Source organism: Eptatretus burgeri, chromosome 5 (genome assembly GCF_056783735.1).
Source record: "Eptatretus burgeri isolate ZD-2024b chromosome 5, Ebu_testis_v1, whole genome shotgun sequence".
NCBI lineage: Eukaryota > Metazoa > Chordata > Myxini > Myxiniformes > Myxinidae > Eptatretus > Eptatretus burgeri.
In genome coordinates, this window is record NC_140965.1 from 43,581,059 (window position 1) to 43,607,963 (window position 26,905).

General features: G+C 44.6%; 1 protein-coding gene across 3 annotated transcripts in view; it reads right to left on the minus strand.

Moving 5' to 3' along the window:
• The window catches only part of NOLC1 (nucleolar and coiled-body phosphoprotein 1), a 106,815-nt gene that overhangs the window by 18,559 nt on the left and 61,351 nt on the right, over nucleotides 1-26,905 (minus strand). For all 3 annotated transcript variants that reach the window (XM_085881643.1, XM_085881645.1, XM_085881644.1), the window contains 4 exons: nucleotides 13,863-13,973; nucleotides 10,697-12,748; nucleotides 4,318-4,421; nucleotides 2,437-2,523 (listed from right to left, as the gene is read on the minus strand). In XM_085881643.1, the coding sequence (XP_085737769.1) occupies nucleotides 2,437-2,523; nucleotides 4,318-4,421; nucleotides 10,697-12,748; nucleotides 13,863-13,973 (2,354 nt within the window). The remainder of the gene's footprint in view (nucleotides 1-2,436; nucleotides 2,524-4,317; nucleotides 4,422-10,696; nucleotides 12,749-13,862; nucleotides 13,974-26,905) is intronic.

The following is a 26,905-nucleotide window of genomic DNA, read 5'->3' on the forward strand; positions in this document are numbered from 1 at the left end:
TCCTGTACTTCCTCATTCCACCACCAAGTCTCCTTATCTTCCTTCCTCTGTCCAGATGTCACACCAAGTACCTTCCTAGCTATCTCCCTCACAACTTCTGCTGTCGTTGCCCAATCATCCCACCCATCTTTACCACCATCCAACGCCTGTCTCACCTCCTCCCTAAATTTCACGCAACAGTCTTCCTCCTTCAGCTTCCACCATCTGGTCCTAGGTTCAGCCCTCACTCTCTTCCTCAACCTCACCTCTAAAGTCATCCTACAGACCACCAATCGATGCTGTCGAGCTACACTCTCCCCTGCCACCACCTTACAGTCACTAATTTTTCAGGTTGCATCTCCTGCTAAAGATGTAATCCACCTGTGTGCACTTTCCTCCACTCTTGTACATCACCCTCTGTTCCTCCTTCTTCTTGAAATACGTATTTACCACTGCCATTTCTATTCTTTTTGCAAACTTTACCACCATTTGCCCTTCCACATTTCTCTTGTTGAGACCGTACCTACCCATCACCTCCTGATCCTCTTTATTCCCTTCCCCAACATGCCCATTGAAATCTGCTCCAATCACCACTCTTTCATCTTTGGATACACTCTCCACCACTTCATCTAACTCACTCCAGAAATCTTCTTTATACTCCATCTCACACCCCATATGTGGGGCATATGCACTGATGACATTCATCATCACCCCTTCAATTTCCAACTTCACACTCATCACTTGGTCAGACACTCTCCTCACCTCCAATACCCGCTTGACATAATCTTCCTTCAGGATTACCTCGACACCATTTCTCCTCCCATCTACACCATGGTAGAACAGTTTGAAACCACCTCCAATGCTCCTAGCCTTGCTCCCCATCCACTTGGTCTCTTGTACACACAGTATGTCCACCTTTCTTCTCTCCATCATATCAGCCAACTCTGGCCCTTTGCCAGTCATCGTCCCAACATTCAGAGTTCCAACTCTCACCTGCACATTTCTACCCTTCCCCCTCTCCCACTGCCTCCGGACTCACCTTCCCCGTCTCCTTCTCCTCCTTCGCCCAGCAGTAGCACAATTTCCACTGGTACCCTGCTGACTACCGGTACCGGTGGCGGTCGTTGGTAACCCGGGCCTCGACCGATCCGGTATGGAAATTCGTTTTCTTGTCCGCATAATGATTTGGCATGGGTTTTTACGCCGGATGCCCTTCCTGACGCAATCCTGGTCGCCTCTTACGACACACAGGGATATGGTACACCTATTCGAACCGGGGCATACACCGGGCCCAGTACAACTGGTACTCATTTCGCCGACCTCGAAAGGATGGCAGGCTGAGTCAACCCCCTGGTGTTTTCGACTTGGTTTATATATACATATATATATATATATATATATATATATATATATATATATATATATATATATATATATATATATATATATACATATATATATATATATATATATACATACATACATATATATATACATACATGTATATATATATATATATACATATACATATACATACATACATACATATACATATTATATATATATACACAATATACATACATACATACATACATATATATATATATATATATATATATATATATACATATATTAATTCAGTGTCCCAACGTGGTTCGAACTCAGGACCTTTTGGGTCCCAAGCCACTGCCCTAACCACTGCGCCAACACCAGGCATAGGAAAAAAAAAAAAAAAAAAAAAAAAAAAAAAGAAGGAAAACAAAAGAGCTGACCACAAAAATAAATTGGGGGATTTGCCTGCTGGATCTTGTGGTGTGACAAAGTGAGAAGATGAACTTGTCTTTCCATGCAAGGAAACCACAAGGAAGTTGACCATTTGGTCACATTCTCAAGATTGCCACAAAAGGATGCTTCAGCAGCCTCCCTGACGGATGGTTGCGGAACTATCGTGCGTAGATCGGTACACGGGCAGAAGAGAATCAGCGAATTATGGTTGGTGGGGTAGGATGGACCAGTGCATCAGAATTTACAGCAAGACCATTTTGGTCTTCGGATACACAAGTCGGCAATGCTGCCACATATATAGTTTGTAAATGGACCAATTTACGGTTTCTATTAAAGCTCACCATGCTCTCTCTTGCTTTTCCACAAACCAGGATTTTGTATATAAAAAAACATAATTAAGAATCAAAAATAATAATAATAATAATAATAATAATAATAATAATAATAATAAGGAAGCAACTGTATGCATGAGGTCCAATTTCCTCCATATACCAGTGTTTTTTTTTTGTTTTTTTCAATAAACAAGTGGCAGTTGGTGGTTGGGGGGTGTGTTGGAAAAGGGGGTGGGGGGGGAGTGTGAGGCAAAACAAGCAGGGAGTCAGTTTTACATGTGGCCAAGCACCACTCAAATACAAATAATCATTTCACAAGTCAATAATCGTTGGTACACACCTTGGCTTCAAATGAATTGTCGGCAAATCGGGGGTCAATTAACACCTTGTCATCTTCTACACGCCGAAAAGGTACATTCTGTGTTCTCTATGTGGTAAAAGAGAGGTCATCAAAATTGGCGAAGAAAAGATAGAGCAATCGATACAACAATAATCTTTCCTCAATCAAATGGAATGACCCATGACATTTAACCAGCAATCATGCCACAAAATCAGAAGCATTCTGAAAATAATAACAATAATAACAATGCCGGGGGGGGGGGGCGAGAGGAACAAAATCAGGGTGGGGGGGAGAGATTACCAAAACCAAGCCAAAGCCAACAAGATGAGCGAATCATTAATAAGCAGCATGTGGCTGTGGGTTAGCATCAGGTCTTGCAGGTACATGGCAATGCCACTGATGTAGTAGTGCCCTCTGTAGATTAGAGTAGGTAGTTGGAATTTGTTCAAGGTACTGGCAGATAGCTTGCCTACTCTTCACGAAACACACCGTGGAATCCCTAATTTCCATAAGAAGGTTCACCTAGTTTAACGGCTCTGCGAGGGACGGCACACATTCATGCTTCTCCTGAAAAACACAGGGACGACAGTTTATAGCTAGGATTCGGTTCAAGATTCGGACCCAGGATTTACAGCTCTGAGGTGAGTGTGCATGACTAAGCTATCTTGTCAGCCTACAAGATGAGTTGTTGATGCAGCATTTAATTATGCCAAAACACGTTCTGCAGAATTTAAGAGATGCCGGACATTCAAACATTTGAATGGATGGAGAAAGCGAGAGAGATTATTAGTGCAAAATGTTGTTGTTTATTTGTCAGATTTCTCATGACGACATCGAATGGAATTGCATGCAAGTGTGAGCCGGATCATTTAAAAGCCACAGGAGAACATTACTGGAGCAGCCGTAGCCATGTGACATGTATAACAACATTACTGCTGCCATAAACACGTTAACATGTATAACATTGGGTATGCTTGCTCAACAGGCATTTTGTAGCAATGCTGGAATTACTGTGAAAGAATACAAAAGCCAAATGTGAAAGCCAAAACGAAAGCTGAAATACACGTAAAAGCAAAATGTAAGCAAGTTTCCCATTTTTAAACTATGTGGAGAAAGATGGCAGGAAAGGCTCTCCCCCAAAATAAATCAGTTGAGAGCTGGAAAAAGGGATTTCAAAGGTTATTGGCACCGAAACGTGCGCACGCACATACAGAGACAAAGACCACAGATGAACCCCACAAAACAAGTGGTGGCTCCCCATCAGGTGCAGCAAATTTGGACATCGCAGGATTGGGAGTGGCGCAGAGAGCCATGTACACACTGGAGCTCATCAAGGTGGAGGAAAAGCTGCAGAGCCGAAGATCGTTCACGCTTTAGTCAAGATTTTTCCTCTGGCTTTATCTGCTCCCAAATTGATGAAACTATCCTTGGTGCAATGACAAACTTGGATCAATGGCTTGGTCTTGCCTTCTCAACCGTTTAGACAAGGAAATCATTTAAGAGATCAGGTTTGTGTGTGGCCGTAGGTATAGGGTTGTTTGTTTATAATTAGGGATCATTTTAGGCAATTATTTGTGTGCGTTTGCATCGATTTACGTTCGTCTTTTGTCAAGTTCGATTTTGCTGAATCAAAGCACACTTCGTCAGGCGGTCTTGATTTGGACAGGGGCACATACAAAAAAAAACGGATTAATAAAGCAAATACTTGCTAAACTGCTTGGCAGATCGGTCAAAAAGGCATTCTGGTTCAATTTGAACGCCATGCTGCACAACAATACACTGAAGAGCAGACTTTTAAATGTCTCTGTGCCTGCATTATACAAAAGCAAAGTACATTTTCAAATTTTTACAGTGAAGCAATGGCAGAGATTCTTTAATCACCTTGTTAACCTTGGGGAAGGTTTGAGGTGTTTCCGGCTGTCTATGATTAATAGAGGTGGCATTACTTTCATCTTCACTCTTCCCTTTCTTCTTTTTCACCTTTCCTGCAGAAATTACTTTGAATCAGATTGATCAAAGAGAAAAAAAACACGATTTTGGAAGCATTTTATGTTCATGTATGCATAATGCGAAAAAAATAATAATTAATGCAACATATATTTATACCAGGATGTGGAAATAAACTTGTTCTCAAATACGATGCTCTCAATTTTTTTTCTTTTCTGGATAATGATGTGGAATCAACTGTGAATTACATTTGTTCAAATTCAGAACTCAAGGGATAATTGTTTATGTTGCAAAAAAGACAATCATTTCAAAAGAATACGGGAATTTTGAAACAAAGGAAACCACCCCAGAACACCGTGTGCATGCGCAGAAATCCCCAATTGCACATCATCTTCTCCTAACCAATTACCTCTATTAGAACGCGAGCAGGTCGAGAAAGTACGTGCATCAAGAACACGAGTGCATATATAACGTACATAACATAAAAATGCTCTTACGTCAGGAAAAAATACATATGATCGGAATGTGAATCAATAGAACAAAATCCTGATCTTCATCAATGATCTCTCTCACTCTGGAAGATCCTCTATCAAATGCCTATGACTCCATCCTCTGCTGTGACATCCCTCGTCCTTGATACAGGTAGGCAGGCTGCAGCATCTCCATCTCTTCAGACCTTGACAAATTTACAAGCTGGTCAAACACTTGGAATGTCTTTCAATCTTGACAAATGTCACACTCACCATCTCTCTTCAAACGACCATCTGGCAAACCCTCCCATCTAAATTCTTAACAAGCCTGGTGTTGGTATAGCGGCTAGGGTGGCTGGCTTAGGATCCTCGGGTCCCGGGTTTGAGCCACGTTAGCTGCTGAATTAACACCAGGTGGGGTTGACTCAGCTTGTCATCCTTCTATGGTTGGTGAAATGAGTACCAATGTACTGGAAGAGGGGAACAGCATCAGTGGCATAGTCACACGCCAACAAAATGATAGCGACCCAGCAGCCAAGCTGCCATATGCAAGAACAGAAGAACTTTAACAATCCTCTTGAATCTTAACAATGTGTCGTCCACCAGACGGCGGTCTCCATTGGTTAACCTGAGGCAGTCCCTTCAGGTGGGTGCATGGAACGTCTTATCCTGAAGAGAGGATGATCACCTGTCTCTAACCTGAGCTCAAGCATTTGAACATCAGTATTGCAGCACTCTGAGGTTCGGAGAACGGATAGTGGCGAGATCATGGTGGATGGTTACACCTTCTATTGGTCTGGTTGCTCGAATGATTACCATGCCCAAGGAGTTGCTGTCTCTGTGTCCAATAAGCTGACCCCAATGATAATAGTGGTAACACCGGTCAACGAGCATATTATGAGACTAAGGATTTGTCACTCCTTGGCTGTCGTTTCCCTGGTCTCTGTATATGCTCCAACTGAGGCGAGTGATCTCACCATGAAGGATGTACTCTATGCCATGTTCAAGTCTGTGGTTGATCAGTGCCACAGGGAAGATAATCTTCCAGTCTTGGGGGATTTCAATGCATCGACTGGAACTGATAGGGATGGTTATGAGACATGTGTTGGTCCCCATGGGTCTGCAACTGTGACCCAGAAGAGCACCAAGTTCCTTGACTTTGCAAGAAGTCATGGACGTAGGGTGGCTGGGTCATGGCTAGCGCCCACAGGCTCATCACGAGACTTGGTATTCCAATGCTGGTGGTGTGATAAAGGAGATTGACAATGTGCTCGTTGATGGTGGATGGAGGATTGATGTTCACGGTCGATGATCCAGAACTGCAAGGTCTACCAGAGTGCTCAGTTACTCAAAACTGACCACAAGCTTGTGGAAGCAACTCTGAAGTTTCAGCTTAAATCTGGGAGAATGGTCCCATCCCAGCCAAGGCAGGATGCTCAAGGATGAGAGGGTACTGAAGAGTTGACAAACGGGCTGAGTGGGAATTTGGGGGTCTGGGTGTTTTGTGGAATCCTGAAGAGTTGCGGCGTGCCGTCAAGACCACCGTCCTTGATGTTGCCGGTGGATGTCTTGGAACTCACCATAGGGCAAAGAATAATTTTGTCTCTCAAGGGACACTGGATACCATTGACCAGAGTCGCAGGGCCAGGCTGAATGGCAGAGCTGAGCTGTTCAGGGAGTTGATGCATAAAAATGTACATGCGCTAAGGGTGGACAAGGAGGCCTATGTGCGAGGAATCTGTGAGGGGGAAGAGCATCATCTGTGGTCAAGTGATTCTCGTCCTGCTTACAGCGGAATTCACGCATTGCGTTCCTCCAAGTCTGTCCCTCAGTGTACTGCAGTTGGAGCGGAGGGTGGTAAGCTCTTGACAGAGGAGTCCAAAGTGAAGGCCCTCTGGGCCAGTGACTTTGAGCGGCTGTACCAGGCTGATTCACCAACTGTTGAGTTGGATGTCAGGGGTGTTACTATCGCTATTGCGAAACCTCCAATCAACTGTGATCCATATTCGTTTGTGGAAACACAGGCTGTGGTGAAGCTCTTCGTATCTGTGGCATCCATGCTGAACTTCTCAAGGCTGGTGGAAATGCTGTACTCATGTCATTGCATGCAGTTCTGTGCTCTGCCTGGAACACAGGCATCGTCCCAACTGACTGGAAGAGCGGCCTTGCTGTCTCGCTCTGGAAAGGGAAGGGTGATCGCCAAGACTGCAACAACTACTGAGGGGTGACACTGCTCCGAGTGCCGGGCAAGGTCTTTGCTCAAGATAATTCTTCATCAGGTTCACCACCACCTGTTTGAGCACCAGCACCCAGAGCAGTCAGGCTTTACACCAAAAAGGTCAACGCCTTACCGTATCCTTACTCTTCGAGTCCTCACCGAACACAGACAAGAGTTTTGGCAGAGCCTGCTTCCAGCCTATGTTGATATCTGCAAAGCAGTCGATTTAGTGAATCAGGAAGCCCTCTGGAGGATTCTTGGTCTTTGTGGGGTGTCACCAAAACTGATCAATCTGATGTCTGAACTATACTCTGGTACTAAGAGTGCTTTGAGATGTGATGATACTATCTCTGACTTATTTCCAGTTGTTGCTGGAGTTTTTGTCAGGGGCGAGTACTGGCCCCCAAACTTTTCAGTGCTTGTATGGAATGGATTCTGGGGAGGATATCGGAGATATCAAACTGCGGTGCATCATTTGGGAATGTCAAGATTTTTGCCTTGATTTCACAGATGATGCAGTCATCTTTGCGGAGACTCTGGACACCCTTTTGAGGGCCCACGAGGTGCTGAATGAGGAGTCAGAACTGCTGGGATTACGGGTTTCCTGGGTCAAAACGAAGATCCAGGTTTTCAATGACATCTTGTTTGCTGCTATCTTGTCTGTACGTAATTGTGGTGAGGATGTTTAGCTCACGGAGAGATTCACTTACCTTGGCAGTGATTTTCATGTCTCCGCTGGCTGTGAGCCAGGGGTCAATAGTCATCTGGGTCGGGCCTGGTGAGTCATGGATTCACTGGACCATGGGGTGTGGTGCTGTCAGTACCTGTGCAGGACGCCGAAAGTCCGTGTCTTCAGGTCCTTGGTGCTTCCAGTCTTGCTCTACAGATGTGAGACTTGGACTCTGACAAGGGATCTGAGAGGGAGACTTAATTCCTTAAGGAAGATCCCAGGGATCTCTTCGGAGAATCCTTGGCTATCGCTGGTCGGATTTTGTGTCCGAGCAGTTGCTGAGTGACTCAAATGAGATTTGTTACCTGCATAGTCTGAGCATCAGCTGTGGCTGTATGATCATGTGGCTCGTTTTCCTGACGCTGATTCTGCTCACCAGATTCTCTGTGAGGGAGCCTCGTGAGTGGAGGAGGCCAATGGGCCGAACACATGCCTTGTGGTTGCAGCAGGTGATTCGGCATCTCAAGGAGATGCGGATGGGCCAGGCATGTGCCTGGGGGATGGCCACACGGAGGCCCCTGGAGTACCGGCAGAAAGTGGACGCAGTGACATGCTGCTCCGAAACCTGACCTGACCTCTTGAGGAAGTTCAGTCATTCAAACTCCGAGATCTCACTGTCGGCCACGATCTTTCTTGAGAAAACCACATTTCAAAGTTGGCCTCCAAAGCCAGCTGCTGACTGGGCATCCTCAGTCATACAAAGTCCTTTCTTGGTAATTGAATTTCTATCCACCTCCAAGGCTTTCATCTGCAGCTTGATGGAGTAATGCTCTCCCCACTGGGCTGGCTCCCCTCTCTCACTTCTTGCTCAGGTTGATGCCATTGAAATCAAGGCCTTTAAGATTATTGGAATCTCCCACGATGATGCTGAGAGTATAGGCCTATCACTTCACCATCGTAGGCAGGTCAGTGGGATTTCTGCCTTCTTTCTGGTCTTCCACACCCTGCTCTTTTTATGCTTTGTCCCTCCTAGTTTTCTGCAGGGAACACATGGTCCACAATCAACCCCATCCATCCATCCATCGAGACTATGCTCTGTGCAGAGCATTGGTGCTGCATAAGCAGTTTCCTTGGCTATTGGGTACAATCCTGGACGGGTCACCATTCCGACACCAGAAGACCATCAACCCCCTTCTGGTGAATCTACCTCAATCCAGGATCCCTACTCACCTCCACTCATTCATTCTTCTCTCCAGGTCTGCAAGAAAGATATTCTCCACAATCTCAGATTGTCCCCAATTCAAAAGCATGATCTTTTCTATGCTCGTTAACCCCACCCAACGACTCCAACCCCTCCTCCTTCAAAATGTCCAGTTTCACCCTCTTGAGAATTTCCTTTTGCATCAATCTGCATCCATTTGTCCACCCCATTCCTCCCCACAGCCATTGTCTGTTCTTTTCCTCCTGTTGTGCCCTGACTTCCCCTCACCTCTGCGATGTATACAAAAAAAAACCCCAGCTGGCACACCAAGAAGCTATCCAATAATTGGGTATACAAAAATACCGGCACTTTAACCCTGGCCTGCACTCCCACACATGCAATTCCACAACCTTTGGATTATAACATACGCTGCTTGGACATCTGGTTTCATTCAATTGTGGAACAGGTCTGTTCTGTGAGGTTGACTCTGAAATGTGTCCAATCAAGTTAGGATGGTACAAGAACATTGATAAATCTGGTGACACACATGCAACCTCACCGAATAAAATAAAAAATAAAAAAACAAACCCAGTTTTACCAAAACGAGTGCAATGTTCTCTCAATAGTATTTGATACCAGGCACAAACAAACAATTGAGGGTCGGGGGAGGGGAAAAAAACAAAAATAGCTTTTTAAAATGTGCACTGTGAAGGCTGAAGTCACATTTGCTCGACGGCGAGGATACGGCAGCCGTGCGCCCTCTGAATTGACAGAAACGTGCGGCGGCCGCAGAGTTTCTGTGGTGGCCTCAGGGTCGCCCTACGCCATTTGGCTATCTTTTACAGGCCGTAAGGTCGCCGTGGAATTATAACGCGGAGTTATAACTTATTTCATTTCTAAGTTCGCCGAAGCAATTCGACATTTCGAAACAAAAAAAACTGGTAAAATTTTTTTTTTAATTTAACCCACTCATGACCGTCCGTGTGGCCGCACGTTCGCCTTAGGCCCCCCCTGCGGTCCCCTTGCAGGCTACCTTGCATCTGCCTTGAAAATTCTATGGCCGCCGCAGGGCCCCTTAAGGTCACCGTGCGACATCAAATCAAAGACCGTACGGCAACCCCACGTTTTCGGTCTCCACAATTTCTAAGACCGAAGGCCTAAGTCACATTTGCTCTTCGGCGAGGATACGGCGGCCGTACGCCCTCTGAATTGACAGAAACGTGTGGCGGCCGCAGAGTTTCTGCGGTGGCCCGATGCCGTTTGGCTATATTTTACAGGTCGTAAGGTCGCCGTGGAATTATAACGTGGAGTTATACCTTTTTTTCATTTCTACGTTCGCCGTAGCAATTCGACAAGCCGAAACAAAAAGAAAACTGGTAACTAAAAGAACCCACTCGTTACCATCCGTCTGGCCGCACGTTCGCCTTAGGGCCCCCCTGCGGTCACCTTCCGGGCACCTTGCGTCTTCCTTGAAAATTCTATGGTTCTCTGTCACCGTGCGGCATCAAATCAAAGACCGTACGGCACCCCCACGTTTTCGGTCTCCACAATTTATAAATATGCCGTGCGGCTACCCGAAAAATAAAAACATATGTGCCTGCTACATTGTGTGACCGTGGAAATACTGCGGTCGCCGTATAATTTCTAGTGGCCGTAGATTTTGGAGACCCCACGGCCGCCGTGGCAAATGTGACTTAGGCCTAACACATCTGCATCGATTTTGAAACAAAATGCTCAAAACACGACCGGCTTACCATTAACTTGTTCGTTTGAAGCATCTGGTTTTGCCTTTTTTGCAGTCTTCTTCTTTTGCTCAATTTCCTCGCTGGCACTAGAGCTTTCAGAGTCCGAGCTGCTTTCTGCAGTTTTCAATTTTGCACAAGGAACTACCTGTGGGGCAGGCGTTGATGTTTTTTGTTTTCCTTCCTCACTATCAGAGTCCGAACTACTGTCATTGGTCATTTTTTTCTTTTCGGCAACTTCTTTCTGCTTGGCATTTTTCGTTTTTCTGGTTGACGTTTGCTTTTTACCTGAAGCTTTAGGTGTCTGACAGTTTGTGTTTTTAGCTCCTTTTTTTGATGAATTACCTTTTGGCTGCCCATTATCCTCTTCCTCACTGCTTGAACTGTCAGATGAACTGCTGTCTTTTGCAGCATTTGCTATAATCGGTGTATTGGATTTGCTTAAAATGCTTTGAGGTTTAGCAACGCCATTCTTGACAGTTTTCGTTGGCTCTGGCTCAGCATCCTCTTCTGAGCTACTAGAATCTGAGCTGCTCTCTTCTGCTTTTCTCTTACCTTGCACTGAAGATTTTCCTGTGGGCTGAGGTTTCCCAACAGGTTTGCTCAAAGTCTTCGAAGCAGCTGCTTGCTTTACAACAGCTGGTGTTCCTTTCACATTTTTTACTTTCTGTTTTTCATTCTCATCACTGCTCGAGCTGTCAGAATCTGAGCTGCTGTCCTTTGCCACAGACTTTGGAATAATAGTCGTACCTGCTGATTTGGCTGCTGCAGGCTTAGACTTATTTGACTGGGTCACTGCCTTCCCCTTCGCAGCAACTTGAGCCTTTGACACATCCTCTTCACTTGAGCTGTCAGATGAGCTAGAACTGCTTGATTTATTGGAAGCCATTAGGGGTTTTGCAGGAGTCACTTTCCCTGCCGATTGTTTCCCAGCCGACTTTTCCTTCGAGGACTGAGATTTTCGTGACACATTTTTACTTTCAACTCCATTTTTCCCTTCATCGCTGGAACTGTCAGAATCGGAACTTTCCTTTTCATTTTTTTTAGGAGGTTTCTGCAAAACAGACTTTTTTGATGCAGATTCATTCCCCTTCCCAATTGGACCCTGGCCACCCTTGTTCTTCAAGCCTTGTTTATCAACTTCACTTGGCAGAGTCTTCTCTTCCTCACTACTTGAACTACCTGAAGAGGTGCTATCTTTTTCAACAGCCTTACTTACAGAGGACTTAATGCTTGAAGGTTGCTTGGAAATTGACTTTTTAGCCTTCGCTGGCTTAGCATCATCCTCAGAGCCACTTTCATCATCATCATCCTTTGTGGTCTTTTTACTTCCAGCAACAGATTTTCCTTGACCCTTGACTTTCAAATCAGGCTTGTCTGGAATTTTAGGAGTTGCTTTACTTTTCACAGCAGAAACAGGCTTTCCCTTCGTTTTTGGTTCTTCATCTTCATCACTACTTGAGCTATCAGAATCAGAGCTGCTCTTCTTGGCTGCAGATTTTGCCACAACCTTGCCCACCTGTTTGGTTTTTTCTGGTTTGACATTTTTCTGCTTTGGCTTTACAGGTGTTTGTTGAGACTTCAAATCATTCTCCTCCTCACTTGAACTATCAGATGAGCTGGAACTGCTATTTTTCTTGGTTGCAGGAACAGCTTTTTTGTTGGTTGCCGGAACAGCTTTTTTGTTGGTTGCCAGAACAGCTTTTTTGTTGGTTGCCGGAACAGCTTTTACAAGTGTTTGCTTAGGTGCAACCTTCTTTTTGTTTTCCAATTGCCCTTTCTTTTTCACAGTCTTGGTTGTGCCGTTATCCTCATCACTTGAAGTCCCAGATTCCGAGGTGCTTTGTTTCAAAGCATTTGCAGAAGCCTGCAATATATTTTTGCTGCCTGTCAACTTTGTCTGTGCTGTAGTTTTTTCAACATCTGTAGAATCACTACTGTCAGAGGAACTGCTGTCCTTCGTTTTCGTTTTCTTTGTAGCAACCGATGGTGGAAGATTTTTTCCTTTAACAGGAAGCTTTGTTTTAACAGTCTTGCTCTGATCTTCATCTGAAGAACTTGAATCTGAATAAAACAAAACAGAAAATTCCTCACTGAACAATAAACAACACAATTTACAACCAAGTATTCACAAAAGGAACAAGAATGGCACTCTATCGAGGGCATACCTCTGCCAGGCTGAACAGTTTACATTTTGTATTCCACCGATAGGTGAGATCTGCTGACTCGAACAAAAATCTAATTGGATTGTTCTTGTCATCTTAACCAACTCATCCAACAAGTTTTGTCATAATCCATCCGCAACTTTTTGAGATATTCTGGTTTACATCATTTTGGGCCCATTTTTCTCATGGTGAAGATAATAAAATAATAAAAATAAAAATTTTTAAAATAATAGAATAATAAAAATTAAAAAAAAAATAAAATAATAAAAATAAAAATTTTTCTCACGTATAATAATAAAAATAAACTCTCGTATCTGGATTCGGATCTTCACAAAAATTGAATAAATTAGTCATTGTCACACACCCAACCTGTACACCAAGTTTCATCCGAATCCATCATTAACTTTTTGAGATATCGTGCTCTATATTAGTTTAACCCCATCACTCAATGGCGAAGGATCACATGAAATTTTTTTTTTATCAGATTCGGATCTTCATCAAAATCAAATCGATTCTTCCTCATCATACACCCACCCAATCTGTCCACCAAGTTTCATCCTAATCCATCCACATGTTTTTGAGATGCCGTGTTATATATTGTTTTAGCCCCATTTCTCAATGATGAATCACTTTAAAAATAAAGTAATTAATTTAAAAAAAAAAGATTCCAGAATCCAGATCTGGATCTTCATCAAAATATTTTGCCCTTGTCACACCCAGCCTGTCCACCAAATTTCATCTGAATCTGTCCAAAACCTTTTGAGATCCTGCTCACAGACAGACAGACAGACAGACAGACAGACAGACAGACAGACAGACAGACAGACAGAGGTGAAAACCTCCATCCACCTTCAGTGGCGGAGGTAAAAATGAAAAGAAAAAAAATGCGTAAAAATGAAAAGGAAAAAAAAATGCGTAAAAATTCAAACCCAAAACAAATCGATCTGCTTTTACAGTTACAAAGCTTTATTACAGCTCTATCACAATTCCCCATAATATAATTTGATCCTTACCAGAGTCAGACGACTCTGCTTTCTTTGCAGATGCGTTGGTCGTTGGAGAGCATGTGGGCTTTTGTGACGATTTGTTGAGCTTTGCAAGAGGGGGAACAGCATTGTAGGATTCTGCTTGGATAGAATAAACAATGTGGAGGTATTAGGAAAAATTTTTTTTTTAAAGTGTTTTACATTTTAAACATTTTGCGGCATGGCCTTAATGTTATCAAAATATTTCCTGCTCCCCCACCCCCCAAGTTTAATGCATAATATTTGTGAACAAACAAATAAAATTCAACATTGCATTTCAAAAGGCATCATATGTTTCTCTTATTTGCCAAAATGTCAATGGTGATCATCGAAATAACAAACATTGTTAGGCGTGCATTGAGAACTTCTTAAAGTCCTCAACCCTCCATACACCCCTCCCAACATCTCAATCTCCCTCTGAAAACTGCATGCACACTCACCCCAAACTTTCTGTCCTCCCCTCCCCATTTCTTCCTGTTCTTAATAATGTAACACAGGGAACTTTGGGGCATGAGAAAGCCATTCGGCCAATCATGCCTGCGTTGTTCCTGTTCCCATTTAAGAACAATGTTAAAATTAAACGAAGATGGAAGATTAGAAAACAACATCTTTCCAAGTTCAAGTCTGAACTTTCAAACCTCTCTCCCTCCTCAAAATCCTGGTGGCATCTAATCAAATCTGTTTCTGGTGTATGTTCCCCCTCCATCCCTCCCTTAAGGGGCTGTCACACCTTGACGTTTTAGCCAGCGTATGGCAAGGTCTCAAAATGTATGTAAAACACTGGCGTACGCTGAACTATTGATGTTTTATTTTAAGTTTTGGGCATATAATAACGTGTTGGACGTATGTATAACGTATTAGTAACGCACACAGAACGTTTCAATCATGTATAGATAACTTATACCAACAAATGCTGAGCGTGTTGTCGGCGTTCACAACCTATGCCCAACGATAGTCTAACTTATGCATGGCGCGGCAGCGTATCGTCGACGATCACGGGGCGTAGGCTATTCATAGGCTGTGGCTCGACGATTCAAATCATAACCGCACTAGACATCGAAGTGTAAAGCCGCTGTCAAACCTTGACGTTTTAGCCAGCAGATGCCGACGTACGAAAAATTTGCCGAACCAAGCTGGCAGACATCGAATACGTTATGGGTAAGTTTTGTATATGTTAAGAGCACGCTGGCATACGTCGTAGTATGCTGGCATACGTCGTCATACGCCGAGTACGTCGAGAAATTTTCAGCATGTTGAAAATTTCTCGACGTATGACACACATTCCGCATACGATGGCCATAACTTGTAGGCACGTTACGCGATCGTTGACACACGTTACTTGTACGTTACTCACAAGTCGAAACACGTCGAGGCAATGGTTAGCGTCAGTGTTCCAGACTCCCTGGTTTTTTTTTTCTTCGGTATGACGGTTATGATTTCAATCGTTGAGCGGCAGTCTTTTAATTATATTATATTATAACCACACCATGTGTCGACGTGTGTCAACGATCGCGTAACATGCCTACAACACGCAACTCAGAGGTTAGAAATAAGTTTCCGGTACGCTAAACATTACCTCGACGTGTTTCGACTTATGAGTAACTTTCAAGTAACACGAGTCGACGTGTGTCAATGATCGCGTAACGTGCCTACAACTTATGGCCAGCGTTATGCGGAACGTGTGAGTCATCCGCTGGCATACGTCAAAAAATTTCAAGCATGGAAAATTTGTCTAACAGCTCGGCATACTATGACCAATGCCAGCGTACGACATATGCTAGCGTATGACGACGTATGCCAGGGTGCTCTTAACGTCTCCAAACTTACTCATAACGTATTCAACGTGTGCCAGCGTTTTAGCCAAATTTTTCATACATCAGGCATACGCTGGCTAAATCGTCAAGGAGTGACGGGGCCTTTACCTCAAATGGCCGCACTGCTGAGACAGCACGTGAAAAGGCTGAGGCCTAAGTCAAATTTGCTCTACGGCGAGGATACGGCGGCCATACGCCCTCTGAATTGCCAGAAACGTGCGACGGCCGCAAAGTTTCTGAGGTGGCCTCAGGGTGGCCCTACGCCGTATGGCTATATTTTACAGGCCATAGGGTCGCCGTGGAATTATGGCGCGGAATTATAACTTTTTTTATTTATACGTTCGCCGTAGCAATTCTACAAGCCAAAACCAAAGAAGTGGTGAAAAAAAAAGAAAAAAAAAGAACCCACTCGTTACCGTCCGTCTCGCCGCACGTTCGCCTTAGGGCCCCCCTGCGGTCGCCTTGTGGTCGCCTTGTGGGCACCTTGTGTCTGCCTTGAATATTCTATGGCCGCCGCAGGAATGCCCAAAGGTCACCGTGCGACATCAAATTAAAGACCGTACGGCACCCCCACGTTTTGGTCTCCACTATTTATAAATATGCCGTGCGACTCTCCGAAAAATAAAAACATATGTGACTGCTACATTGTGTGACCGTGGAAATACTGCGGCCGCCGTATAATTGCTAGTGGCCAGAGATTTTGGAGACCCCACGGCCGCCGTGGCAAATGTGACAGGCTGAATGCCTAAACTCAGTGTTTGCAGCAAAATAGTGTCCAAAACCCATCGCTTTCTCTACCCACCTTACCCAGTCACCCCCAACTGTCCCTGGACTCTGTGTCTTTTTCTCCTGACATGATGGAGAGCTTGCTGTCAAACCTCAACTCAGATTCTGCAACCGGTCCAGACGGCATCAGCCCACGTGTCCTGCTCTTCTGGTCTCTTCTGCTCTTGCTCACCCTCTCTCCGTTCTATTCACCCTCTCATTTGCTCAAGGTCATTTGCTATCTGCTTGGAAATCAGCAAACATTACTGCCCTGCATAAAAAGGTGCAAAAACAGATTCCTGCAACTACAGACCAATCAGCCTTCTCCCAATCATCAGCAAGGTTATGGAATCCATCATCGCTTCAGACATTAAATCCTTCCTCTTCTCCAATGGCTTGATTTCCAATCATAAATTTGGTTTCAGACCAGGTCACTCTACCCTGGATATGTTGCTTCTGCTCTTCCAACAATGGATGGAGGTCCTCAATGCCAGACAGGAAATATGAGCCATATCCCTGGACATATCGCGTGCTTTTGACACGGTCTGGCACCCTGCCCTGCTCACCAAACTCTCTTCCTATGGTATCCAAGGCCATCTAAACTCATGGCTCACAGACTTCCTCTCCTGTCACAGTCAACATGTGGCCCTAAATAGAGTTCTTTCATCCCTTCTTCCTGTCCAGGCTGGAGTTCCTCAAGCTCGTGTTCTGAGCCCTGTTCTTTCTCTGGTTTTCATCAATGATCTCTCCGACTCTCTGGAACATCCTCTTTATCTCTTTGCTGCTGACTTCACCCTCTGCCGTAACATCGGTCATCCCTCAGACCGGCAAGCAGCAGCTTCTTCGCTCACTGCAGATCTGGATAAAATCACAAACTGGTCCAACACACGGAACATGTCTTTCAATCCGGACAAATCTCACACTCTCACTATGCCTCTCCGAAAGGACCGTTTAGAACCCCCTCCCCCCCCACCCCCATCCACTCTCTCAACAATCCTCTCGAAGAAGTCCTTTCTTTCAAGCAACTGGGTCTCACTATCTGCCATGACCTTTCCTGGGAGAGCCACATTTCAAACCTTGCCTCCAAAGCCAGTCGCCGACTGGGAATCCTCAGTCATGCATTGTCCTTCCTTGGCCCTCCTGAGCTCCTGACCACTTTCAAAGCTTTCGTCCGCAGCCTGATGGAGTACTATTCTCCCCTCTGGGCTGGTGCTCCTGCCTCCCACCTTTCTCGGCTTCACGCTGTGGAAACCAAGGCATTTCGGATCACTGTCATCTCACGAAATGAGGCTGAGTCTTTGGGCCTCTCACTCTCTCACCGCAGGCTGGTCAGTGGTCTTTCTGTCTTGTACCGTCTCCTCTCCAGCCTCGCCACCCCCCCCCCCCATGCTCTCTCTGTGATTTGTCCCCACATTTCCGCAGGGTGCTCAAGGTCCACCAATAACCCCCTTCTGGTTTAACCAAAATCACTACTCACCTTCTCTCTTTCATTCCTCTTTTTTTCCCGCCTTTGGAATAAACTCCCTCACTCTATTCAATCCCATTCTTCCCTCCAGGCCTTCAACACAGCTGTTCACCACCACCTCTAATCATCCCCCATCCAAATCCTCAATCTTTTCTACTCCTGATCATCCATCCAAGCCCACCTCCTTCAAATTCCTTGCTTTCTTTCCTGAAAGTCCCTGTAATGTCCATCTTGCATTCCCCATGTTCCCCACGCCATCCCTCTCCCTTCCACAGATCTCCTAATGTCTCTGTTCCCCACTGTTTTGTCCTTCCCACTCCTGCCCCTCTTGCCTCATGCCCCCCTTGCTGCACGATGTGTGTTAGCTCTCACACGAGCCTCGACAAGGTATACAAAAAAAGGAAAAAAAAAAGAAGTCACAATCCCTTCCCCCTTTCTTCACTTGTCCTCACTATAATTCACGGATTGGTGTTTGTTTGTCGTGCTACTCCTTCTACAGATGTGGGCCAATTACATCCAGACTTGCTTCATAGGATCAGCATAACCCCTATTAGTGTATAGGGGTGTTTTTATCTTTGCTGATGGTCTTTGGGGGGGGGGGGGAGAGGACGGATGAAAATTCTCGATAAAATGTGCATCATGTAGCACCACCTCCAGATGGGGGAGGGTATTACAAGTCGCCACCATTTACAGTGCAGTATTCCCATCCCTATGTTTTCCAGTGCAGTGAGGTGTTTCAAATTATAAGCAGTAGGTATGTTTTAACTTCATGCACATAACTTCACTTGTTTAAAAATATATATATAATTTTTTTTTTGCATATACAGACCTGTCAGTTGCCTATACATCATCCAAATAAAGGTATGCAACAGAAAATGTGTTGTATGCTTGGAACAAGATCGCCCATAGGGCAGGTACTCTGCTCGTTACGTTTAACTGCACTTATAAGATGGAGTAACAGTAAGCACTTTCTTTTTCAGGGCTGTGAAGAGTGACGTGGGTGCGGTGCCGTAGCCTGATCAACCGTCTCCGAACACCTTAACGCAGAAAATTTGTTTTCAATGATGGAGTCTAACACTATTACAGTCATCCAAAGGCATTTCTTTTGATGTGACCAAGTACATCTTGTGCCATTAAGCAAGATATGATAAAGTTGTAAGCACAAGCAATGGCTGTATAAGGATATGAAAAGCCAGTGACAAACACAATCACCATGTTTCCAAGAGACAAAAACTCATTGAAGGAGATTTTTTTGTTTGTTTGTTAAATCATGTGATGAATGAATGTTATAAAAAGAGCACCATGAAGTCCATTCTGGATAGAATAACAAAAACCAATCTAGCTCAAGGCCAAGAATCAACCTTTTTCCCCAGCATAACAAAACAGATAGAAGCACTCGTTCCAAGGCTGTCCCGCCACCCGCCGACTACATATATGACAGCAACAGCATTGCGAGACGTGAATTGTATCATCTGATAACAAATCGTGCAAAGGAGTGCACACCAAATATCGCATTAATGAATCAGCATTGCGAGACGTGAATTGTATCATCTGATAACAAATCGTGCAAAGGAGTGCACACCAAATATCGAATTAATGAATCCAATTGTGCTTTATCTTTTCTTGCTGCAACAAAATTCTTTCAAGATGTTGTCTTTACTTTAACTTTTCAACAATTTCAACATCTCCATTGCAGAAGTTACATTGATCGTCAATACTATTCAAATTGTCTCATTTAACACTCAGCTCATAGCCCTTGCCATTTTTCCGGCATTGATTCAACTCCAGAAAAACCCGATTCCATGCAAGCTTTTCGGTGGACAATTTAAGCACCAAGTCCTTGGAGCTTGACTCGTACTTATACATATACTTAATCATGCACTCATTGTGGTAATATCGATCATCCAAATATATCTACCAAGTCAGGTAATATAGATCTGCTTCAGACACACAATATGAATCGTGAAGGTCAAGTACGAGTGAAGACGGCATCTTGAAAGCATTTTGTTGCAGCAAGAAAAGATAAAGCACAGTTGATCAGGATGCAGCACCACACCCACATCACTCTTCACAGCCCTGAAAAAAATCATACTGTTAATCCATCTCATATGTGCAGTTAAATGTAATTATGATGCCTCTTTTCATATCGGCTCTGGGGGGAGCGCGTGGATATGACTCTTTCAGTGTCACCTTTAATTTTATTGTTCTATATGACAAGAAATGTCTAATTTTACATTTTGGAAGCCATTTTGAATGAAATCTTAGAATTATGCTAATTAGGCCAACTCCAAAAATCACAATAATGGTGCCAATCAATTTCTTGGTGTCAAACACCTCCATTTGGACACAAATATCAACTTCCTATGGCACTTACTTTTAGAGATATGTTCATTTTCACAAATGTCCTCGAAGCAGCGATAGGGATAGAATGTTTTTGGGTTACAACAGGCGCCATCGGCATCATATATGAAAATTTGATTGCTCAGAGCAATTAATGAGGAAACTTTTGGCCAATTTTGGTTACTCCATATACAATATTGGGTGATTAAGAAGTCAAACATAGGACTACTTTCAAAGTGAAAGCGATTTTTGGCCAACATTCAGTAAAATATGGTCATTTTGTCCTGTGAACCAAGATTTATGGCAGCGAATCGTGCTCAAAAGTTGTTCGTAGTACCCAAACAATCAAAATGAATTATAATTTGTGGGTGCCTAATGATTTATTCAATGAATCGCCAACACTAGTTTTAGCTGCTTGGTGCCGAACCAAAAATCCCAGTTGGGCTCTGCAGAGAAAACGAACTTGACCTGAAGGTATTACCCAAACTTTTTTTTTTGCAAGTATTGGCATGTTGAACAAGAAAATTTGAACTACTGCTCTAAAAGGGTCATGTACAAAAACTCTCCTCCCCCCACCAGCCCCCCCCCCCGTCAGGACTATATCTACTGTTTCTGCCGCCTCTACCATTCCATGCATCAACGACTGAGTGAAAGGCCCCTGCTTTACCATTGTCTTCATCCTCTTCTTTACTCTCAGGCGATGGCGGGCGCTTGGTCCCATCATGGTCTACTCTGCTGAATAATTCTTCCACACTTATTTTATCTACACCCTTCATGATATTGAACATCTCCATCATATCTCCTCGTAACTACGTCCTTTCTAGTGTATGAAGCCCTGTCTCCTTCAGCCACTCCTCATAGCTGAGTCGAGCTAGGCCCAAAATAAATCCAGTAGCCCTCCACTAAACCCTATTTTAGGGTGGTAGCTATGTCTTTCCTGAGTTGTGGTGACCAAAACTGCACACAATATTCTAGATGTGGTCTCTCAATTGCTGAACAATGTTAAAACCACCTCTTTTGATTTACAATTGATCCCCCTCCAAATACAACCTAAAACCCTATTTGCTTTACCTATAGCTGCCTGGCATTGTGCTGGCTGCTTAGCTCCCATATGTTTTACCACCCCCAGATGCTATAATTGTTGTGGGATTGTGATGGAACGTCGAAAGATGTCATGATGGTAATCCAAAAGAGGATTGTGGTGTCCATACTTTCCTACCGTATTTGGTTTTGCTTTTTTTTGGAGATTTCATCCCTCTGTTTTTACATTTTTGTTAATGTTTTTTCTTTCTTGTTTCTGCAATTTTTCAAAGTAGTAAAATGTTTAATGTTTTATATATTTTGGTATGGATTAAATCAATTTACGTTATAAAATTTGGCTTATGGTACCACTATGTGGATTACCGGATGACCACATGTGGAAATGTCGATGCAGTTATTCGTAGAGTTCCCACAATAGGGTCCCGTAACCGTTATTCCGGGACCAAGGTTTGAAGGTTGATTTAAGTCAATTTGAAGGTGCCGATTAAAATGAGCTGGGGTGAACCTTGTGAAAATGTGGGCTAACTTGTCCAGACGTGAAAATTCAAAATGGCCGCCACACGGCTTCCAGTATATTAAAAAAATTGCATATCTTTGGTTCTACATGTCCGATTTTTATGATTTTTGGGTCCAAACATATGTTTTAAGGTCAAATATTTTATTCATCAGCATAATATCTTGTTAAGTGTAAGAATTAGAATTTAAAAAATGCTTTTTTAAATCATTTTAGCAGAAAAATCCTAGACGGCCGCAAGCTGACTGCAACGAAGACCAGGAAGACACCCTGAATAGTTAAGATGCATAGGTTTTAAGTAAACTGAAATGTTACGATGTTTTAACACAATTTTCATTTATTACAGAGATCCTTGAATGAGTCATAGCCATGTCGTCCAAGGGAAAAGGTAAACCAGAGTTGGTGTCAAAGCCACCTAATGCTCGCCTGTTTATACATTTATCGTTTTTAAAAGAAGTCCAATAATTAATATTTTTTATAATTCTCTAACAATTTTTTTTGGGGGGGGGGGTTGGAAATCACTTAAAACATGTAGAAATGCAAAAAAAAATAATTTTTTTCTCTAAATTTTTTTTGGGGGGAGGGTTGGAAATCACTTAAAGCATGTAGAAATGCAAAAAAAAACTTTTTCTCTAATTTTTTTTGGGGGGGGGGACCAAGTCCAAAATCTAGAGGCATGATCCTTGGACCATACCTAACCCCCCCCACCAAGTTTGGTCGAAATCCTAATCACTTAAAACATGTAGAGATGCAAAAAAAAGAAATCAAAATTTTGTTGAAAAAAAAGTTGCAAAAACTTTTTTCCTCTAACAATTTTTTTTTGGGGGGGGGTTTGGAAATCACTTAAAACGTAGAAATGCAAAAGAAATTTTCTCTAACAATTTTTTTTTGGGGAGGGGGGTAGGAAATCACTTAAAATATGTAGAAATGCAAAAAAAAGAAATCTAAATTTTGTTGAAAAAAAAAGTTGCAAAAAAAATTTTTCTCTAAATTTTTTTTTTTTGGGGGGGGGGGTTGGAAATCACTTAAAACATGTAGAAATGCAAAAAAAAATTTCTCCAACAATTTTTTTTTGGGGGGGGGGTGGGGGGACCAAGTCCAAAATCTAATGGCATGATCCTTGGACCATACCTAACCCCCCCACCAAGTTTCGTCAAAATCCGTCGAGGAGTTTTTTCCGTAATACAAAAAATTTAACATTTTCACGCTCACGCTTACGCTCACGCTCACGCTCACGCTCACGCCAGGGGTATCGCGATAGCTCTCTGTTCTTTGAACAGGCGAGCCAAAAAAGGAGACGTGAGGAGAGTGAAGAAAGCCACAAGTGCATCCTCTGTGGTGAGTATTGCGATGAAAACAAATCCAATACTACCCCTGAATCATGGGACAATCTGAAGACTTTAGCACAGCAATGGCATCATCTAAATAGGTTTGGAACAGTATACAACACCGTGAATTGGGATGGTGGACCACAAAACATGTTCTTTCATAAAATTTGAAAGATTACATTTCCTAGTAAACGTCATATACAGCTGGCAATAAAGAGACGAGACAAAAGTTTGGCAGCTGAGGAGATACTCCAAGAAGAAAGTAGCTGTTCTGCTCGCTGTTCTGTGGAATGACCCCAGGGACTATCTCGAGCAGCAAGTGGGGTGATGCATGACAAAAACTGTTGCGTATGGTGCATGAAGCCAGAAGATGAAAACACCCCACCAGGGACAGATGGCATATTATGCAAACGATGGATGCCTGGTATGCATTCAAGGCACATACAGTGTACCTCCAAGACATCAGGATGCGTTATCGCATCTTAACGATTATAGATGCAATACCAGATCCCTTTAAAGCAGAAATCCGCTATTACCGGTCCTGCTGTAAGAAGTATGTGTCGCCATCAAAAGCAGTGAAGATGGCCAGCTCCATGTACAAGATATTCGTCTTTCTGAAGTACGAGAGATGTTCTTCAAACATGTACGCTTGGTTGTGTTCGAAGAGCATGAGTTGCGAACTCCACAGAGCCTCAGGTCAGGTATGGGAGCATGTGCCAGAACAGCGCGTCGCTGCGTCCACTTTCCGCCGGTACTCCAGGGGCCTCCGTCTGGCCATTCCCCAGGCAGATGCCAGGCCCATCCCCATCTACTTGAGATGATGGTCAACCTGCTGCAACCACGAGGCACGTGGTCGGCCCACTGGCCTCCTCCACTCATGAGACTCCCTCGCTGAGAGAATCTGGTGAGCAGGATCAGCGTCAGGAAAACGAGCCACATGTCCATACAGCCGCAATTGACGCTCACGGACCATGCAGGTAACAAATCTCATCCGAGTCTCTCTCAGCAACCGCTCGTTGGACACAAAATCTGACCAGCGACAGCCAAGGATTCTCCGAAGAGACCTGGTACCAAAGGAATTAAGTCTCAGTCTCAGATCCTTGGTCAGAGTCCAAGTCTCGCATCCATAGAGCAAGACTGGAAGTACCAAGGACCTGAAGACTCGGACTTTCGTCCTCCCGCACAGGTACCGGCAGCGCCACACCCCATGATCCAGTGAATCCATGACCCCCCAGGCCCGACCCAGACGTCAATTGACCTCTGACTCACAGCCAGCAGAGACATGAATATCACTGCCAAGGTAAGTGAATCTCTCCATGACCTCAACATCCTCACCACAAACAGACACAGACAGGACAGCAGCATCCAAGATGTCACCGAAAGCCTGGATCTTAGTTTTGACCCAAGAAACCCGTAATCCCAGCGGCTCCGACTCCTCATTTAGCACCTCGAGGGCCCCGAAAAGGATATCTAAAGTCTCCGCAAAGATGACTGCATCATCTGCAAAATCAAGGTCAGAGATCTTGACATTCCCAAATGATGCACCGCAGCTTGATCTCTCTGACATCCTCCCTAAAATTCAGTCCATACAAGTGCTGAAAAGTGTGGGGGCCAGTACACACCCCTGACGAACTCCAGTAACAACTGGAAATAAGTCAGAGATGATAGCACCACACTTCACAGCACTCTCAGTACCAGAGTAGAGTTCAGACATCAGATCGATCAGTTTTGCTGGCACCCCACGAAGACCAAGAATCCTCCAGAGGACATCCCGATTCACTGAATCGAACGCTTTCCAGAGATCAACATAGGCTGCAAGCAGCCCCTGCTGAAACTCTCGTCTGCGTTCGGTTTGGACACGAAGAGCAAGGATACGGTCAATCGTTGACCTCTTTGGTGTAAAGCCTGACTGCTCTGGACGCTGCTGCTCAAGCAGATGGTGGCGAACCCTATCAAGAATTATCCAAGCAAAGACCTTGCCCGGCACTGAGAGCAGCGTCACCCCTTGTTGCAGTCTTGGCGATCACCCTTCCCTTTCCAGAGAGGAACAACAAGGCCCCTCTTCCAGTCAGTTGGGATGATGCCTGTGTTCCAGGCAGAGCACAAAACGGCATGCAACGACACGAGTGCAGCATTTCCACCAGCCTTGAGAAGTTCGGCATGGATGCCACAGATCCCTGGAGCTTTGCCCCATTTCAACCGGGTCACCGCAGCCTGTGTTTCCACAAGCGAAGGTGGACCACAGTTGATTCGAGGGTCAGCATCAGGGATTGTAACACCCTTGACGTCCAACTCGACAGCTGGAGGATCAGCCTGGAACAACCGCTCAAAGTAACCGGCCCAGCGGGCCTTCACTTCGGACTCCTCTGTCAAGAGCCTACCACTCTCTGCTCTAACTGCAGTGCTCTGAGGGATGGGCTTGGATGAACGCAATGCGCGAATTCCCCTGTAAGCGGGACGAGAATCGCCTGTCCACAGGTGATGCTCTCCCCCCTCACAGATTCCTCGCACATAGGCCTCCTTGTCCACCCTCAGTGCACGTGCAGTTTTACGTCTCAGCTCCCTGAACAACTCAGCTCTGCCATTCAGCCTGGCCCTGCGACTCTGGTCAATGGTATCCAGTGTCCCTTTAGAGACAAAATTCTTCTTTACCCTGCGGTGAATTCCAAGACATCCACCGCCAACATGAAGGACGGTGGTCTTGAAGGCACTCCACAACTCTCAGGACCCCCCACAGCACCCAGACCCCCCAAGTGTCCACTCAGCCTGTTCGCAAACTCCTCAGCTACTCTCTCATCCCTGAGCTTGCCAACATCCAGCCTAGGCTGGAATGGTACCATTCTCCAGGATTTAAGGTGTAGCTTTAGAGTTGCTACAACAAGCCTGTGGTCAGTATTGAGGAACTGAGCACTCCGGTAGACCCTGCAGTTCTGGATCATCCTCCAACGACCGTCAATGAGGACATGGTCAATCTCCTTTGCCACACCACCAGCGTTGGAATACCAAGTCCAGTGATGAGCTTGTGGGCGCTGAAACCATAAACCAGCCACCCTAAGTCCATGACTTCTTGCAAAGTCAAGGAACTTAGTGCTATTCTGGTTCATAGTTCCTGACCCATGGGGACCAACACACACCTCATAACCATCCATATCAGTTCCAGTCGATGCATTGAAATCCCCCAAGACTAGAAGTGTATCTCGTCTGGGGCACTGATCAACCACAGACTCGAGTGTGGCGTAGAATGCATCCTTCACGGTGAGATCACTCGCCTCAGTCGGAGCATAAACAGAGACCAGGGAAATGACACCTAAGGAGTGACGAATCCTTAATCTCATAATACGCTCATTGCCGGTGTTACCTCAATTATCATTGGGGTCAGCTTATTGGACACAGCTACAGCAACTCCTTGGGTACGGTAACCATCAGAGCGACCAGACCAATAGTAGGTGTAACCACCCACCATTATCTCGCCGCAATCCGGTCTCCGAACCTCAGAGAGAGCTGCAATCCTGATATCATCTGAGCTAAAGCGTTTGGACAACAGAGACAGGTGATCATCCTCTCTTAGGGATAGGACATTCCAGGGACCCCACCCGAAGGGACCGCCTCAGGTTAACCCAAGGAGACCGCCATCTGGTGGACGACACCTCAGTACCACTCCGACACACTCTCCCGCAATATGACCCAGGGATGTTACCCCAAGGTTTTCCTCCTATCATCAAAGATTGGGGGTCCCGAAGGCAATGCCCCAATCCCGTCATCCG